Below are 20,319 nucleotides of genomic sequence, written 5' to 3' on the forward strand. Positions count from 1 at the left end.
GCATAAGAACCCCTAGCTATTTTACAGCAGTACTTTTATTTTACTAAATTTTTCATCTTTCTAGTGCTCATTATGTTAAGTACTATATAGCTGATGGAAAATTATTTAAAGATCCATATGCATCATTTTGGAAATTGCTATAAATTGTGGCTATTAATTTTTTTCTTGAATATTCAGCATCTCATCCAAATTACCTGCTCAAATGCAACTTCGTTCTCAATGCCCTTTTGAAAATCCTGCATACGGCCCTGTGTATATACCACACGTAGCATATAATATAATATTACTCTTCTCAAGTGTAACTACTCTGAGTATGCATAGTCATTATCACTACACTAGTTGACATGATTGTTATTTCAAGGCATTAATATTATAATTGTACATGTGCACATTCATAATTATGAGATTTCAGCTTTGCATTGATATCCACTTGAACTTTTGTAACGATGTCTGTAGGTTAGGGCTCAAACGAATAGCTGACATTATAATATTATACCATTTTAAAATAGCTATTATGCATCATAAAGTGCTGATCACTGTAAAGCTTGAACAAAACAAATGATCAGTGCATAAACATTTACTTCTTTTTTGTGTCCAAAAAGCATGTTGGCATAACCAGCTGCGTCTGTTATCACATCTCATATAAAATATTCGGTAGTTGTGTGACTAGAGAATATGATAATTAAATCACTATTTGTTTGAGCTCTACTGTGTTTGCTAGTAGAGAATGGATTAAAAAGGGACTGTGATCATGATTATATTATTTACCCATGAAATGCACAGTGGATGATGTGCACATGTCAAAAACATTCATCATTACTATATTATATGGACGTAGAGAGGTTTCAGACACCCCTAGGCCCAATATTTAATCTGACGCTTTCCGGGCTGTTTACACTAGTCAAGACAGCAATTATTATTATGTACAGTATTAATTTATTTTGAAACCCTAAATATTATAATGAAATGAAATATTACAAAAAAGTCACTAGCTATAGCTACGCTAATTTTTTACATTTTTTGTTAATACATGGTCTCTTTAAACTGGGTTTTGTACAAAATTTACAGGTTCCACACTTTATGGCTTTACAGCCATCGCAGTGACCACATCTTCTTCTCCTCTTCTTGGGAAGTAGCTCTGAACAAATTAAGAATTGATATAATAGCCAGTAATCAAAACTTCTACTATAAAAACATTGACACTACTTCCTTACCACTTGAATTGGCCAAAGTCAAAGTGGCTGCTATGGAAACACTGATAATTTAACATCATCAAATATCGACTGTTATTCCTTACCACTTGAATTGGCCGACGTCAAAGTGGCTACTATAGAAACACTGATAATTTAATATTATCAAATGTCGACTGTTATTCCTTACCACTTGAATTGGCCGAAGTCAAAGTGGCTGCTATGGAAACACTGATAATTTAACACCATCAAGTAACCACAGTTATTCCTTACCACTTGAATTGGCCGACATCTAAGTGGCTGCTATGGAAACACTGATAATTTAACATCATCAAATATCGACAGTTATTCCTTACCACTTGAATTGTCCGAAGTCAAAGTGGCTGCTACGGAAACACTGATAATTTAACACCATCAAGCAACCACAGTTATTCCTTACCACTTGAATTGGCCGACGTCAAAGTGGCTGCTATGGAAACACTGATAATTTAACATCATCAAATATCGACTGTTATTCCTTACCACTTGAATTGGCCGACGTCAAAGTGGCTACTATAGAAACACTGATAATTTAATATCATCAAATATGGACTGTTATTCCTTATCACTTGAATTGGCCGACGTCAAAGTGGCTACTATAGAAACACTGATAATTTAATATCATCAAATGTCGACTGTTATTCCTTACCACTTGAATTGGCCGAAGTCAAAGTGGCCGCTATGGAAACACTGATAATTTAAGACCATCAAGTAACCACAGTTATTCCTTACCACTTGAATTGGCCGACATCAAAGTGGCTGCTATGGAAACACTGATAATTTAACATCATCAAATATCGACAGTTATTCCTTACCACTTGAATTGTCCGAAGTCAAAGTGGCTGCTACGGAAACACTGATAATTTAACACCATCAAGCAACCACAGTTATTCCTTACCACTTGAATTGGCCGACGTCAAAGTGGCTGCTATGGAAACACTGATAATTTAACATCATCAAATATCGACTGTTATTCCTTACCACTTGAATTGGCCGACGTCAAAGTGGCTACTATAGAAACACTGATAATTTAATATCATCAAATGTCGACTGTTATTCCTTACCACTTGAATTGGCCGAAGTCAAAGTGGCTGCTATGGAAACACTGATAATTTATCACAATCAAATAACCACAGTTATTCCTTACCACTTGAATTGGCCGACGTCAAAGTGGCTACTATGGAAACACTAATAATTTATCACAATCAAATAACCACAGTTATTCCTTACCACTTGAATTGGCCGACGTCAAAGTGGCTGCTATGGAAACACTGATAATTTAACATCATCAAATATCGACTGTTATTCCTTACCACTTGAATTGTCCGAAGTCAAAGTGGCTGCTATGGAAACACTGATAATTTAACACCATCAAGTAACCACAGCTATTCCTTACCACTTGAATTGGCCGACGTCAAAGTAGCTGCTATGGAAACACTGATAATTTAACATCATCAAATATCGACAGTTATTCCTTACCACTTGAATTGGCCAATGTCAAAGTGGCTGCTATGGAAACACTGATAATTTAACATCATCAAATATCGACTGTTATTCCTTACCACTTGAATTGGCCGACGTCAAAGTGGCTACTATAGAAACACTGATAATTTAATATCATCAAATGTCGACTGTTATTCCTTACCACTTGAATTGGCCGACGTCAAAGTGGCTGCTATGGAAACACTGATAATTTATCACAATCAAATAACCACAGTTATTCCTTACCACTTGAATTGGCCGATGTCAAAGTGGCTGCTATGGAAACACTGATAATTTATCACCATAAAATAACCACAGTTATTCCTTACCACTTGAATTGGCCAACGTCAAAGTGGCTACTATGGAAACACTGATAATTTATCACAATCAAATAACCACAGTTATTCCTTACCACTTGAATTGGCCGACGTCAAAGTGGCTGCTATGGAAACACTAATAATTTAACACCATCAAGTATCGACAGTTATTCCTTACCACTTGAATTGGCCGACGTCAAAGTGGCTGCTATGGAAACACTAATAATTCAACATCATCAAGCAACAACAGTTATTCCTTACCACTAGAGACTGGTGACTTTGATTGTCCTGCAGTATACGTAATGTAGAAGTGCAATAAGGAACATCAAATATATAGACACTTGCATATGCACTGATTAAAGTTTGCAATATATCAGATGTGTCAATTAAGTGCCTCATGCAATAGTGCACTCTTAGAGTTTGCTACAATTAACCCCCAGTCAATGAACTCAGGCATACGTATAATACATTGTATATACGTAATTCTAGTCCAACGGCAAGCATTGAACTTAGGCCACTTCAACTTAATCTTCTAATCTTCGGGCTAAAACCAGCTGAGTAGAGGGTCGGTAGGTCGGCATAATATTTAAAATCAATGTATGTGCCAAACGGTAGCTAAGCTACACTGTGATAGTTGCATTGGCTAATAGAAGAGCATGAACATCTTTCCCTCCTCCAACTACATGTAATACTGTAGTTGGTTGGCCAAATGTAAGTCTAGGGATATACATAGTGGAGAAGAAATTTTGGACAAATCATGGAATAAAATCGACACCCTATTCACAAATGATGAGCTATGATATGCACAAGATAATTGCGTATAACATTAAAATGGGACTCATCAGGTGACAGCATCACAGGCAATCCTCATTACAGGTACAACTTGTGCTAGTTAGGGATTAAAGTTGGACCTGATTTCAGGCTGAGTTCAAAAAGTGAACCTTCATATACTTCTCCAATCATCATGGGCTTAGGGTAATTAATATATGCCAAAAAAAACTTATAGTACCTTGCCATTGGGGATTTAAAGTGAGCACATCACAAAATTTATTGCTTCAAGTGGCAACTATACAGTAGCAATGAAAGTAAAGCCAAGCTGGCTGTGTACTGCCATTAATTTGTAACATTTATCATGTTTTAGTGAAAAAACTTGTCAAGACCACTCCAACAGAGCGCCACTCAAATTCTGTATCTGTACTAACAATTGCTCATAATATACATAGAACTATTTGTCCCTATAGAAGTGATGTTACCAAATACGTATATTGAAAATCCTGATTATTACTATACAATTTATCCCAGTTACCACCCGTATGCTACACTTGTGTATGTAGCTATAACATAATACGTACATAATGCATATGCGACTGTTTTATACTCTCAGAAAAAATCACTAACTATACTTAAAATGGTAGTTTAAGATAGTATTACAGTATAAGCACAGTAATGGCAAATGCACAAGTAAAGAACCTCGAATTCAGCAATTTAGATAAGTGTGGCTTAGTAGTAGTTAAACATTCATACTAAGCGTCTTGCAAGAATTTAAAAACTAGAGGTGACGTCAATAAATAGCGAGGCTTAATTTAAGTGTTTTAGACAACGGTGTATAGTACATATAATGAGGTAGTAACTTGTGTTACAGGTTTTAGTGTTTTGAATTTGCCAGAATGGTAGCAAATATGAATAGCAGACAAGATGCCTAGGTATACCAATCAATGAATGGGTAGTACAGCTGTGGAGGCTACAAACTGAATATGGCTTACACTGCTATTAGCCAACTACCACCACGATCGGTTCAGCCAAAGCGTAATTTCTTCCTTACAATTACGCTCACATGTTTGTAAATAGGCCACACATTAATCATCTACAAGAACTAGTAGACAATATCTATAGTGAAATTCAAAGGAAGTGGCCATGTTAGTATGGGGATACAGTACATTGTGCTTTGCTGTGATAGCGTTTATACTGTAAATTTAAAAAAATGGTGAAGGTGAGTAAATATTATAATACACAGTAGTATAATCAGATGAAAATGAGTATCCAAGGGCCGATTCATGAAATCAAGAATCTTGGTCTGATTTTTATGCAGAAGCCAGTTTTTTTTACCACTACAACATGCTTTCTACTGATACAGTTTTCATATTGGGTAAAAGGATTGCTAAGCCTGCCACTCATATCTGTTATGTCAGCAATTTTGTGGTTCCCTAATTGCACACTATATATGACTTCACGCACATTATTAAATGACAATGGGAGTCAGGTGATTCCAACTAATTGGTAGACAAGGAGACACTATGAAACTGTGCAACAAGTATCAATGGATAGCATAATGTATGATAACTTATCAGCATTTGCACAAACCTGCATAATAGTTGAGAATGTGCTGCTTCCATAAGTTTCCCACCAAATCAGTATAATTGAGCATAAAGTTACTTGCAGCCCCTGGTGTGCAGTACTCGGGCACAAACCCTCTTTGAGGATTGGGCTTGTGTGCTAAAATCAGCACATCATATCCTCCTGAGTGATGTAACTGCTGAGCCTATATTAATGTACAGACACTAGTTGTATTTACCCATTCATATTTGGAGAACTATTATGACAAATCAAATCATTTGCAGTGACAATTTACGTCTCTATACTGCTGCCCATAACCAACTAGAAGCCCCAAAATAAAAACCCAGCTGTAGTAAATAACATTGTTAATTCCAACAACAGAAATCGCCTTAGTTTGTGCATTGTACATGGTACTGGCCAATTGGAAATTCGAATCAGGCGGGTGTAAGTTTTTTAGACAAATAGAAGCTTATTAATTTAGCAACAGCACATGCGTCATATTATAATAATACATATTGCACCTTCTTCAAGATTTGACTCCAAATATTTGAAGGATATTTCCGCTCCAATTCTGATGGTGTTTTAGGCATATCTCTCTTCTTTGTAAAGGGAGCATGACATGTTGGACAATCAGAATGTCTAATATGGCACTTGCAGTTGCAAGACTGACACATTTTCAGCATTGGAGCTAATCCACAAGTGGAAAACATACAGATAATATATATATACATTATGTATGGTACTGGTGGATATAACCAACTATTATCATAAAATATATCTTGAGATGCTTATACAGTATGATACTCATTGTGACCACACCAAAATTGATATTAAAATGGAACAGGAAATGTGTTTCTTTTGAGACAGTAATTATTTTTAAATATGTGACTGGATTTGCGAAAAGGGGTCTAGCTTCCACACTCATCCAATTCTATGAGCTTAGAATAGCACATCTTGGTACGTACTCACAAAAGACATAACTCTGAAATTTTCTCCATTTACTCAGCTATGTTGGTATTCATTACAATTATAAAAAGTTGATAGCAAATTCAGATGTTATAACTCAAAGCTGGCAATTTGGATGTGTGTTATTTTTGCAAATCTGATCATATATAATGCAAGCAAACTAAATGCCTACCAATTTGAAAACAATATTGCTGATATACGTACCAAAAAAACACAGAATTAAAAGCTCTGTTTCACACACTGGCTCTCTTTATCGTGCTAAAAATATTTAATTTGACTGAGAATCAAGTCCATTTGCTACCTCCATATAGTTGTTCTATTACCACAAGAAGACATTTAGTATATAGTGTAACAGCTTAAATTCTGTCATTAAGCTTACAGTCATAAGGAGGATACTAAGAAAAGGTACATAAGCTACAGTGTTTGTACTTAGCATTATGATCATGCCAGGTTATCCTTAGAAGGGAGTTATATTGGACCAACTCAAGACATAAACCATTTAAATTTGTTTCCTTCCATTTGATTTTATTGTCTTCACAGACATGGCAAAAGTGCACAAAATAGATTTTTGGTGTATTGTCCAATGTAACACTGCATTATTACAAGGCAAATATAGACAGCATTGAGCCAGATGCTTTCATATTTTTATCCAATAGAGACTCACCTAGTTCTTCATAACTTTTAAGCCGCAAAACTTTTAAAAAACCATGCAGGCCGTGAAGCTTTTCTAGCCTGGCTTTCAACAAATGAAAGGAAAACCCGGTGAGTGCCAAACCCTGTTGCACACGTTAAAGTTACTGGGTCTGCAAACTGAGCTTCCAATCCAGTATAGTATATAATGATAACAGTAACAGTGAAAACTGTGTATTGAGACAACTTGAAAACAATGCCGAGTGTCCACATTATCAAGGTATTCCATTGAAAAAAGGTTTTATTTTGTGGGGGAGGGGTAAGACATGACCAGATGAACTATAAAGTAAAAACAAAAGTATTTTTATTAATTAAACTGATACTACCTATACCTATGGAAAGTGGTAGATAATTGTGTAATGATTGATTGATAATCAGAGTTACTGTTGACGTAAAGTCATGCATGATCATCATGAACCATCATCACTCTAAGGCCAATTACTCCTCAACCAGTGTTACAGTCACGAATTACACCAATGCAAACAATACTAAAGTAGTCACTGATCCACGTTGACAAAAGCAAATTAGCAAGGCAATGCATCTACCTCCCTATAGTACCCCACAGTACTTATTGCTCTATAGGGATAAATTATTCAGCTTATGTGAATACTATGAACGATGAAATGCCTTAAGTTTGGTGAATCAAAGTAATTCACTAAACCTTATTACCAAATATCAGTAGCTATAGTTTGTATCGTGTGATATTGTGCAGGATTAATTAGTCAAGCTTTCATCTGCCTACCTGCTTTACATGCTTATTCACCAAACTTACTAAATTTTTGTCATTTATAGTACTTGCATAACATTGTTATGAAATACTTAACACAATTGACCTTGTAAATATATCTGAAAAATGTTGCAAAAACAAGTAAATGTTATAAATACACTTTAAGTAAATTCAGTAAAATATCTTACGTTTTGTTTTGACTTCAGCTTCCTGTAATTGTATGTCCTCAACTTGTTCCTCCTAAGATAATAGTGTGACAAAAGGATGCATTGTGTGCGTAATAATTCTACTTAAGCATGTCCAACAACATTTAATGTAATACTGTGCAGTTGAGTACTGTCATAAGAGGATAGAGCTAAGCTATACTACAACACTGTAATTGTACTTGACCACTAACTTTCAGTACTGTCCTATTGTCAAAATTGAGTCATATATGAACTCCAATTGCATTTTCACATTATGTAAGCAGTGCATTATAGCAATTGTAGTACTAGTGTTTAATGCACAACATTGTGCTTTCAAAGCAAAAACTCTACGACACTGTAAATAGATTAATAAGGTGAGGTAGTGTGCAGTTGATCATGACTTTACAACATAAAAGTTTTGTTTACAAAATTTATGCTTGATGTCTTATTATATAAATCCAACAGACACCTCGGGTGGGTTACTATGTAGAATAGAAACCTGTGGTCAGCCCATTGATCGAACAAAAGCCAGCAAAAAAAACGAATTATCCCTATTGCAAGTCAGCTAAAGATTATGCACCTGTCAATGTCATGCCCCACCTATCTAAGGTTAGGCAGTGGGTGATTTGTCACCTAAACTTGTCTACAGGGTCGGAGCATTTGAAACACAACTAGCCATACTTTTGCTATATTGCTAGTGATTCCCAGGATTTTAGCAAGTAAACGATTTGTAACTCAATGTCCCTGGGCCGTGGGAGTTGGGAATTTGTTGAATAGCATTTACAAACCCCCACCTCTGTCCAACCTGGGGCATGACATTGACAGGTGTATTACTTTCTGGATATTTGAGCACTTTCAGCACTGATACTGGCAATTGTGGAAGCTGAAGCTTCTATTAAAATAAAAGGTTGAGTAAACTCAATACTTTGGCACTATCCTTTACACTTTGATTTGCTTAATTACTACTAGCTCATTGGATACCTAAGCAACATTGTGACATGCCAAAGCCGGCGGATAAGCAAAAAAAAAACAAATCACCATCATCCGCAATGGTCTCAGGAATGGTCTACTCAGCTATTACACAAATCATGATAATAAAGCTAAGATATACTGATTTTATTTAGCTGTTTCTTTACTCCCTTTGCTCAAGCTAAACTACACCTTGGTAATTAATTTGTGGGTATCCTTCACTCACACTGTTTTTGTACTGTAGAAGCCTTTTTGGCTCATTCTAACTAAGGCTTACAGATGCTGTGAATGAAGACTCAGCGATAGCTCTCAATATAAAAACAAGTTAAACATATTATGGTCAGCACATAGAATTGTTGCTAATTTTATTCAATATTGTAATCATAGCTAATGCAATACCCTCGTACAGAACCATAATAGTCTTTTAAATTTTAATACTGCACAGCTCTATAATAGATCTGACTAAAACATACAGTTGACTCCTAACAGTACAGTGGTCAAATCCCGAGTTCTGAGCAATAATCATTATGCAGTCAATAGAAAGAAAAATTGTCACAAAATGATTCACATATCACAGTACTTTGCATATAACTACATTGTAGTAAGACTACACAGTTCTGTAAGTTTGTTTTGTTATGCTTTATCAAGCAGGCTTGCCTTGTGGTCATAATTAACTATATAACCTGCTCTATTCTGAAACAAAATAAATCTGAATTACGAACTATAGCTGTTACACAGTATTTTACGGCCACTAAATAAATTTGGATATATAGCAAACTGCCAAATTAATGATATGAAGTAACTACAGTGGAACCTGTCCAAGATGGTCACCCATGGGTTCAAAATTTCATGGCCTTAATAGGGAGGTGGCTGCTTTATACCTGGGATTATTGTATAACAGTTCATTTGGAAAATTTAAAGATGGTCTTTATAGATAGGTGGTCTTGTTATACAGGTGGCCATTAACACAGGTTCCACAGTATCACAGTAGTACTCCCACTTCCCCTCCCCAGTGGATGAAACAATTCAGGGATAGTGCTATTTCATGCTTACAGTAAAGTACTTCTAAATGATCAAAGTCAGCAAGTATATCAGTCCAAGACGTGTGTGAGGAAACTAGTTATACGCATGTACAGGGGAGTTTGACTGTACTGTATTAGCAATGGACTGCTGATTTTTTCTCTCATAAGTAAAGGCACATTGTTGCAGTTATGTTCTATGAAATATTAAAAATAAATGCTGGTATAATATGTAATAGTATTTCCAGCACAATAATTATCACTTAATGTTAAACAACCACAAAACACACGAGGCAACACTTACAACAGCACGTGATCTCTTGCAATACAATAATTATTTGTGCAAGCAATACTGTTATATACAGACACAGAATCATCAAGGGAAGGAACCTGTGAAGTTACAAGTTGGGCAAGAAGTACTACTGGACAACCCAACTAAGAGAAAGTTAGATCCATGTTGGACTGGACCACAGAAAGTTAGAGAGTTGACAGGACCACTAAATGTAAAAATAGTGATGAATGACAAGCAGCGGGTAGTTCATGTGAATAGAGTGAGACCATTTCTGAGACCAGACTCAAGTACTGTAGACTGTGAATCTGCATGCTGGACAATGGAGTCCTCCATTATTTCAGTGTTATTGTGATGATCATCAAGCCTCTGCCTCTCATGATGAGCCGCCAGCAGCTCCTCAGCACGGATAGCCTGTTACAACCAGAAGTGGACGAATTGCGAGACAAGTTGACTACTATGGATACTAACACTACACACATGCGCTTGCTTAATTGATCATATGTCATGAAGGGAACAAGCTTTGAAGCTGGAATTTGTCTCATAATGCTCACCATGAACTGAGGAATTGTAGGGTATAGTGTTTGGTCTATACCTTTCCATGCTTTTGAAGAAGAAAGGCTGTATAAACTTGGAAACTACTATTTGTATTTCCATTTTTACACTAAAGTAAACACGCAAGTCCATTGTTGACCAGGTTTTCTACTGTAGAGTCGGGTTGTTAAGCGCATATTACTTGTTAAGCGCATACACGATTCTTGCAACTGACCGGCTGATAAGCGCATGTTGCCCAACACAATGAGGCAAAGCTACACAAGTGAATAGAATCTGAGTGGAACTGGAAAGCAAAGCCAGAAGGGACGAAAGAGGGCATGGACAACAATGATGCTTTCTTCCCCAATGCTTAAAGCACAGGAGTCTTCCGTATTGTGAAGAATTTCATCCAGAAATAGAGTTCAAATATCCTTATATATATCTAAACCTCTGTCTCAAAGGTGCAGTTCCAGCGCCATTAATAATTAAATTAGGTGTATGCGCCAGATAGCACTATTTTTATAAAACTTTTCTTCGAAAATTATAAGCACATGCGCTTAACAACCCGACTCTACAGTACCTTGCATCTCACTTAGGCTACTGAAATGAAACAAAGATATTCTTACGCACCATGAAGAGGTGAATCCAGTGGTATATTAGTTATATATATTTCATTATTGCTTTGCTGTTTATTGAAGCGATTAAAATGAGCATAATTTTTTTTACCCAGTACACTTCAATGGCAAATATCTCAATACCAAAATTATGCAAACAAGTCGAGTTTTTGTTCCGGGGGTCGCATTTAGAGGCCATAGTATCATGACATGAACTAGGATATAATGAACTTATTTACGAGATTGACGTAAAAGGTATTTGATGAGTGCCAAAAAAATTTAAACTATAGCTACCTTGTGTTGCTACTGTATTGGTATTGGCATTGATATCACGAGCATCAGTATCAGATCAACGTGCTGATACTTAATTGTAGCAGCAAAAGTAATATTAAAAAAAATTGTGCAAAAGGTGTCAAGCAGCTTTGCAATTGGCTGACCCGCATGACCCACTGACCTGGATGGTAATCAGGATGGTTAACTAAGAAAGAGCAGTAGAGCCTGAGAGAAACTTTGAAGTTAAAAGGTCCACAACGTCCCATGTGCATTTATTGCACAGATTATTCAGGTTATAACCCGCAAGAAATGAATAGTTAACAACACAAAAATGATAGGTTAGTGCTTGAATAAGGTGTGGCTCTACAAAAGCTTACACACAGATACAATAATCTACGCTAGGCTTGCTTGATGCCAGACTAGTTTCCTAAAAGCAGCAACATGACAAGTGGGTGTGGCTCCATGCAAATATTTGCAGAAGAGCACATTTATTGATAAAAGTGTATGGTTCCATGGATATCATGCATTCTTGAATGGCAAGGTTGGCTCCATGGAAGATTCTTGAATGTTTCAACTTCATTGTTTAAGCTTAATTAATTTTGTCATCTCCTGTGAACTCACCTGGGTATATTTAATAAAGCAGGTGATACTCACTTGACCCAGACACAATGCAACCCAAGTGACCTAGATAAAAATTGATGACGTGGCCTACTTACAACACTACAAGTCCATTGTTGACCAGGTTTTCTACTGGACAATTTAGTTCAACACTCCTTATCTGTAGATTGGGTTCAACTTCCAACAAAACTTTTGTTTTGTACTTTTTGTTCTTTGAGCTTGCACCAATACAAAAGGAATAAAAATCACCCAGGAAAATTAATTTCGCCTAATTCATTTAATATCAGTTCATTAGTATTGGAAGTGATAGAAACATATCGTATAAGTTGCCAAATGTGGTACGGGAGTATAGGTCTACTTTGGTAGATCTGTCCCCCAACAGGACATTTGACATTCAGTAGGGCTACATATTCCCACTGCCTTGGCATGACTGAGAGCTAAAGGATATTTAAGGAGCAATAATGCACCTATCATGCCCGACTGCCACAGATACAGGGTCGAGGATGGTAGGGGAATTGACTACATTTTGTCCCCAAGGTAGTGACATTCACCTGAAGGTAGTAAAATACCCACCTACCCAGGAGTTTGTTACTCGGAGAATGGTCAGGCCAGTGGGTGTGGATATTAATTTTGTAATTTCTAGAAGTGCAAATCTTGACCTTCCCCTACCTCAGCCCGTATCTGTGGTAGTCGGGAACTACTACACTGTATATTGATAGGTACAGGCTTAATAGGTTAAGCAGTTCAAACAGCTACAGTGGAAACACAAGTGAAGTCACTACTCAGAACAAGAATTCAAGCTCTCAACTACAAAGGAAGGTGCTATAATTGCTAGGTGGGATCACGAGGCAGATTATATAAATAATATACCTCGTAATAAACCGCCAAAATTTAAGCCAGCAGTTATTTCTTCTCAAATCATACCTGACACTCATCGTCAAATCCATTCTCCATTTCCATATCAATCTGCAAGACGTTATAATCACGGTTAAACCGAAGGGGTTAAAAAGGAACCGATGTAATTTACTCGCCAGGCAACATGTGCACGTGGCCACGTGTCTACAGCCACCGTATATCTAAATTACTATCGGCGCAATAGCTCCGTACACTACTGTAGCGCCCATATGGATGTATAGTCCTTACTAAGGTACCATGTACGTTTGGACTATTTGTCCATATACTTAAGATAATAGGTTGCAACGGTTTATGACGTCACTACGTAAACAGGCGTTTTCCATTCCATTGTTCGCGATCGTCTGACAAGATGAATTTGGCAAGGGTGTTTTGTCGGAGATTCGCAACTGCCAGGACTAGTTTGTGTGCAGCCACCACTGCTACCACTGCCAATGGAACTAATCATGAGAACATGACCGCGTCTGGATCTGAAACAGTATCTAAGGAAGAAAAGGCAAAAAAAGGTACCTGAGTGTTTGAAAGTGGTTTGGTCATTTCAACACCTCTAATTCTTGTAGCGGAGGACGTGGTCTCTCAAGTAGTACGTCAGTATGATGTGATGAGTGATGCAATGTCCCTTGGGATCCAACATTGCTGGAAGGACTATTTCATCAAGAAACTTCAGCCGACAAATGATACTAATTTACTTGATGTTGCTAGTGGAACAGGTAATGTTGTATACATGCATGCTGGGGACCATCTTCGGGAAAGGGCATTGTACCATTCTTTACGAGTGTGCTAGTGTGAATGCGAGTAGGCCAAAGCATTATGAATAAATAGCTAATTCCAGTATGTGGATATTGTATGTTGCAAAAAAATGCAAATATTAATTAAGATGGTAGTACAGTGAAATCTGTGTTAACGGTCACCTTTGTATTAATGGCCATGGTCATGAGGTCCAAAATATTTTCCATGCATTGTGGTCTGCAGAGGAAGTAGTTGAGGTGGTGGCTGTCTCTGGTAATAGGGAATCTGGGTGGTGCAGCCCCTATGACAGTTTATTTTTATCCAGCTAGATAGCAAAATCTCAGTCAGTAGTGTTCACTGCACTGGCAACATCGATGACTGTCTAGCTACACCAACGACTGCTATAGTTATCTGTTATAATATACTTACTGTACAATACTGAAACTAGTTGTATATCTTACATGTATAAGGCAAAGAGAATACTGGTAGATTCCTTAAACACAATAGCACACCCAAAATGTTGCCACCAAAAAATCACCATAGAAATATTTTGTATGACGAAAAGTGCTGTTTGCAAAATAGTTTTAGCATTCCTAACATCAAATATTCCGTTAAACTTTGTACAAATATTGAATTTTTAAAAAAAAATCATCCTTTTGGTCTGCCAGCCTGACCACAGTCACAAGGCTAGAGGCTAAACGACACATAGTACAGCCACCATTTAGCATCACAGTACTTAACTCACATTTGGCATGCATTTTTTGGGGGTGTCACTGAAAGGTATCAGGGAAAGTGGCTTATATGTCTTGCAAGACCATGTTTGTAAGATTCTTATATGGAAAATGTGGAAAACTCATGTACAGTGGAACCTCTCTTAACAAACTCCCAAATTAAGGACACAATAGAAAAAACTTCCATAATAAGGACAAAACTTTTGGTCCCAACAGGTCTGGTTAATACATTTTTTACCTCTGAAAGAGGAAAACCTCTATATTACAGCAAAAACTGGCCAAAAATTCTGGGTCCAAAAATGTCCATAATAGAGAGGTTCCATTGTTTCTTGCAATTGTTTCTTGCAATTACTACTTGTACGGAAAATGTCCCTTTTCTTGCAAATAGCTTGCAAGAACTTTACTCCCTGGGAATAATTGGCCAACCTTGGCAGAAACAAATAGAAAGTTACAATGTTATTTAATATAGTAACTCACAAGGTCGATAGATATTAATGCTGACAACTTCTTTATTCCCAACCCTAACATCCATCACACCAGTGATATCATAACAAAAGATTTTAAAACCAGTGATTGGAGTTGGCTCCTAGTTTCTGTTTCATAAAAATTTCCTTCTGCTATCAAAATTTGGAATTCCCTTCTGCTATCAAAATTTGGAATTCCCTATCCCAGCACACGATTTATGGACTACCATCTAGCAACTGCTTAACAGTTAGTAATCAATACATAATATGTGATCCGCTGAGCAAAACTGGCCGTTTTCACACATTCCTCAAATTCCTTTTTATTGCATCTCTGTAATCTGTAGTAACAAAAGAGTGGACAGCCAAAGTTTCAGCTTTTTATTAGAAATGGTCTTGGAGTTATAGCACTTGACAGTTGGAACAGTGATAAACAGCAACAATACGGGAAATAAATTACAGGAGCTTAGATAATTCATGATTAAAACAAGCTACAAAAATGGGACTGCTCAATCTGTGCACCATGAACTGGCAAATCAAGCAAGGTATAGTGCTTTTCCTGTACTCCTCCGTGATGACAAAAAAGAAGGCCATTCCAACTATGAAATGACGCTGGTAAACGTCTTTTACTGCATCGTAAATAAATGCCCATAACTCATGTATCCTTTGCTGTGCGAACACAAAACAAAGATTTTCTTACTCTCCATAAACAGGCGAATCCAAAGATGTATATAGGTTTTATTAATTTGAGCCTTATTTCAGTGCATACAAATGCGATTAAAGCGTGCGTAAATTGTTCATGTAGTATGTGTATTTTTACCCAGTGTATTTCAATAGAGTTGCGAAAACGGCCGGTTTTCGCTCAGCGGGTCACATATAGTCTTGTATACCGTATAGTGGGTTTTTATAGTGAGGAATTAATTTTAGCGTTTGGGGTCATTTCCTAAAATTTAATTCGCGAGAATTTTGGTACCGTGATAGTAATGTTATAGTCTAAGGTCACAACTTCATCATTAAGCACTCTGGAAAGATACGTTTGCCCAGCTAAAACCAGAGATAAAGCTGTGTGCGGTTAATACATGTTGAAGCAAAAAGTGCGGATAAGGAAAGGTGCATGTGACTCGAACTAACTAATGGCTCGAACTAAAAATGATTGCAATTTAGTCTGCAGGCCTGCTAGCAAGGGTCCAGTTCTCTATTAAATCTTTCTGCCCATGCAGAGTATAGTTTAACGATGGATACGACCGGGGATGCGAAAGACAGCAGACAAAGCGATTGCAAAGGTTGTGTGTACAATGCCATGCACCATGAATCACTTTGTTTTCACTCTGCTAGTTGAAACAAAACTGACTTTTGCTTGTTACAAGTGTCACCACATTGCATTTTTACGTGTATCTTCATTAAAAGTGAGATTTAAATTTTAGCATTGCTATTCAATTGTTAAATTTTCTGCTGCTATTTTTAAACTTCGCGGGAAATTTCAGATGCTACTATAATCCACTATACGATATAATAAGTATAATCATTTTGTCTGTTTTGTAACTGTAGTAATTGTATGCCTTTTGTGCATCACCTTTTTTGAGGTCTCAGAACACCAATTATATATAATCAAGTACTAAGAATAAGTTTGCGATTATGTCATAAATAATGAATGAATGAATTAATGTACATGAAAACTACATAGCCTACAAAGGTTTACTAACTGGGGATTGGATCAGTGATGAATGAACAGACAAACAATATTCATGAGTTTTTGTGCTGGTTGTGTATGACTTTTCCATTTATCACCAATTGATATACCAAGCTAAGGTCTGCTGTTGTTCCACGAGTGTTTTACTGTTCAGATGCCACAATAGCCTCACATGGCAGACCTCTGTGTGGGGGGCAGCAGTCTCACAAGGCCACTGTACATGTGTGGGGAGTATACATTTTCAATTTACAACTTTTGTGTAATAATTATCACAGTAGCTAAGTGTCCAGGTTGCCAGATCAAGAATCGATATACTCTTATAGAGCAGTCACTTACCCTAATATAGCAGTCAGTATTCTACTGTACACATGTACCTACTTGCACTGTTATATCTCTGGTATTTATGTACATGTAATGTACCACATTTGGAAGAAACTATATACCATATGTAAACTGTATATGCCTTGCCTGCTTTTAAGTTGTCTATATCCTATACAACCAAGTACTACAGGAATAATAAGAAATGCGATCAAAATTGCATCATAAATAATCAATGAATTAATTGATGTATGTGAAAACTACAAAGCCTACAGACATGTACTACTGGGGATAGGATCACCAGTGAATAAATGTATTAGGTGCTGGTGACTGAAGCTTACTTAGCTAATAAAGCAGTAACCCAAATAACAAAATTAATATCAATGAAATTTGCTGAAATTATTTTTCAGAGAGCTAAACTTTTCCTAAGGGGGTTAATTAAGCATCCAGACCTTCTCTCCTAATAACCATCACTTAGCTATACTAGCTGTTATGCAGCTAGCATCACATAAGTTTGTTCTGATGCAATGGCAATATGTGTATTTAATATTGTGAATGTGCAATGTAATAGTTTTGATAAATAATCGTATTCCAAGAATTGGATCAAAATTATCCAGTATCCAATAAATGGTAAGCATTTTAGTTTTGTTTCCTGTAAGGATGTTATATAGATAATAATTGATCAGTAGGGCTGAGTGATTGTGACGTTTTGCTACTTTCACGATTGTAGGATGCAACATACTACAATTATGATAACTATCACGATGTTATATCTCACATGTATTAATAGCATCGTGTATGCACAACTTTGTATGAAATATTTATTTTAAGAATACACGGTGAAATTGTGTACAACTGTTCAACACAATTTAGACAACATATAGGCAGTAACAGTTAAATACAAACAGATAATCAATAACGGTATCCTTAGAAATTCACAGTTTCTAATGGGTAAGCTTTTAACTATGTAATAAGACTTATTCACACAATGGACTGTCTCAGAAGTGTAGGCTTGTTTTCCAGATCAAGTTCTTCCACAACAGTTTTTGTATTAACTAATACACACTTGCATGTGATGTCACAACATCACGATTATTTATAATACATATCAAAATCACAATGTTCAGGGACAATCACGATTAATCCCACAATCTATATAATCTCCCAGCCCTATTGATCAGGTTTCACTGTGAAAAGGGTTCACTAATTACTGTATGTAATCCAACAGTGTGGTAATGTTTACTCTACCCATAAAGTGAAAACGACAATTAATAATGTTTATCCACCCTTGACTTCTAAATGTCACATTTGATTTGTATATTGCACAATTTGTGTGAGAACTTATTGTTCACTTTGTGTACAGGTGATATTGCATTTCGATTCATGGACTATTCTCCACGGGGTAGTAGAGAGGTTACTGTATGTGATGCTAATGGTAAAATGATACGATATGGAAAGAGAAAAGCTAAAAGGCTAGGCAAAACTGAAGGTATTGGGTGTTTTGATTGTGCCAGTTGTGTTGTTGTATTGGAACCTCATTATAATGGACACTAATTTGAGACCAGTAATTTTAATGAATTTTTACTGTTATGTAAGAAGGTCATCATTTTTACACTTGTATTGGTAGAGATCTATACTATAGGGACAGGAACCTTAGTTACTGTCCTTATAGAGAGGTTTAAGGTACAGTGTCCTTTATATGGAGTGTCATTTAAGAGAGGTTCATACAGTACAATAGTAGAAAGGTTTGGGCTTTTGTGGTCAATATTCCACCCTAAAATAAGTCTCTTTTTTCCTTATTTTTCCACTGATTTACTATCTAACTGTGATACCTCCAGCCAAGCATAATTTGACTATGATTAATGCTACGGGCTTGATGTTTTCACTGTTCTAAGTTGCTTCAATTTGAGTTGCTTCAATTTGAGTTGTACGCAGACTTATCTTTGTATCCTATTTCTTTCTCCACTACCGTGTAGATAGTGTGTGATGGCAGCTAGCTATCACAAGAATTGTCCTTACTTACTGTTACTGAGTAGATTGATAGCAGAGACACTTCTTGTACTGTTCTTTATTTGTGATGCTGTATAACAGATAGAACATACCTGAAACCAAAGCGAAATGGCTACTAACTTCCCAGTAATTGATAGTTGGGCACTTGGGGTGCATGTTTGGTTGCAATTTCTGTAGTGAATGGATTGATTGTAGAAGCGCTTCTCATACTGCTATTTTTTTATATCTGGTGGACAAAGCTGAAAACATTGCAGAATGGCCACATCGCTTAGCAGTAATTGATAGTCGGGATGCAGCTATGTGGTAGGTGCCATTCTTTCATTTGATGTGGTATTTGTATAAAAGTAAACTAACAAATGTAAGGAAAAATGAGAAAGTTTACTTTTGAGGATTGATTATAGAAATAGCCATGACTGAAGTAGGGATTAAATACTGTATAGTATAACCTCCTAAGTTTCATTACCTTTTTTATCCGTAAAATTTCTAATTTTCCCTACATTTGTACAAATAGGAATCAAGTGGGTGAAAGGAGATGCCACCGACCTTCCATTTGAGGACAATTCTTTTGATGCATACACAATATCATTTGGGATACGAAATGTATCTGATTTGAACAAGGTGAGGTGACTGCTGTATTAGAGTAACATTATCAGCTAACCTGGTAGGCCTTACAAGAAGCACATCGTGTATTGAGACCAGGAGGTCGATTTCTATGTATGGAATTTAGTCAGGTTGCCAATCCATTAGTAGACAGGTTTGGGTAATAATTGTAGAACGTGCTATTTAGTCTTATTAATGATTATACAGTTTCATACACTGGTGGAACTTTGAGGTCCTCCCAGTCTTTTCAGAAGTGCTCACACGTCACAGAGAGCCCTATGAAGACCTACGTGAAAAGATAGTTCATCTTCCTAACCAGGTAAGGATTCATACAATATAAGTTTATTCTAATTTAACACATTTCAGGAAGCTTTCACATATCACATCAAGGAGGCTGGATTTACACATGCTGGCTATGAGAATGTGACATTTGGTGTAGTGGCAATCCACACAGCATTTAAGTAGTGTTGTTTTGATGTAAAACATTTTTGGTTTTAGCTGAGGAGTTTTCTCTAATATTCCTTTTTAATTTTTTTTGATAGTTGTGTATATAGAATTTGCATTTTGTACACATAAATGTCAGTAAACTGGCCAGAAGCATGGTTGAAGTGGGTTGCCCACC

General features: G+C 36.5%; 2 protein-coding genes across 2 annotated transcripts; one reads left to right on the forward strand and one right to left on the reverse strand.

Annotated features, from left to right (window-relative positions):
- Window positions 1-911: 911 nt before the first annotated feature.
- LOC136242692 (uncharacterized) lies at window positions 912-13,297 on the reverse strand. The gene is made up of 18 exons (XM_066034137.1): window positions 13,171-13,297; window positions 7,934-7,985; window positions 5,884-6,050; window positions 5,390-5,567; window positions 3,290-3,316; window positions 3,207-3,236; window positions 2,958-2,987; window positions 2,875-2,901; window positions 2,543-2,572; window positions 2,460-2,489; window positions 2,294-2,323; window positions 2,211-2,240; window positions 2,045-2,074; window positions 1,630-1,659; window positions 1,381-1,410; window positions 1,298-1,327; window positions 1,215-1,244; window positions 912-1,138 (listed from the first exon to the last, which is right to left on the reverse strand). Exons 1-18 carry the CDS (start codon window positions 13,204-13,206, stop codon window positions 999-1,001), a joined length of 957 nt encoding a protein of 318 aa, XP_065890209.1. The 5' UTR covers window positions 13,207-13,297; the 3' UTR covers window positions 912-998.
- Window positions 13,298-13,378: 81 nt separating this feature from the next.
- Window positions 13,379-20,237, forward strand: LOC136242694 (2-methoxy-6-polyprenyl-1,4-benzoquinol methylase, mitochondrial-like). Its single transcript, XM_066034138.1, has 8 exons — window positions 13,379-13,393; window positions 13,474-13,664; window positions 13,719-13,868; window positions 18,451-18,576; window positions 19,609-19,715; window positions 19,763-19,851; window positions 19,905-20,016; window positions 20,064-20,237. The coding sequence occupies exons 2-8, from the start codon at window positions 13,511-13,513 to the stop codon at window positions 20,160-20,162; spliced, it is 837 nt and encodes a 278-aa protein (XP_065890210.1). The 5' UTR covers window positions 13,379-13,393; window positions 13,474-13,510; the 3' UTR covers window positions 20,163-20,237.
- Window positions 20,238-20,319: the final 82 nt, after the last annotated feature.

Source organism: Dysidea avara, chromosome 13 (assembly GCF_963678975.1).
Source record: "Dysidea avara chromosome 13, odDysAvar1.4, whole genome shotgun sequence".
NCBI classification, from domain to species: Eukaryota; Metazoa; Porifera; class Demospongiae; order Dictyoceratida; family Dysideidae; genus Dysidea; species Dysidea avara.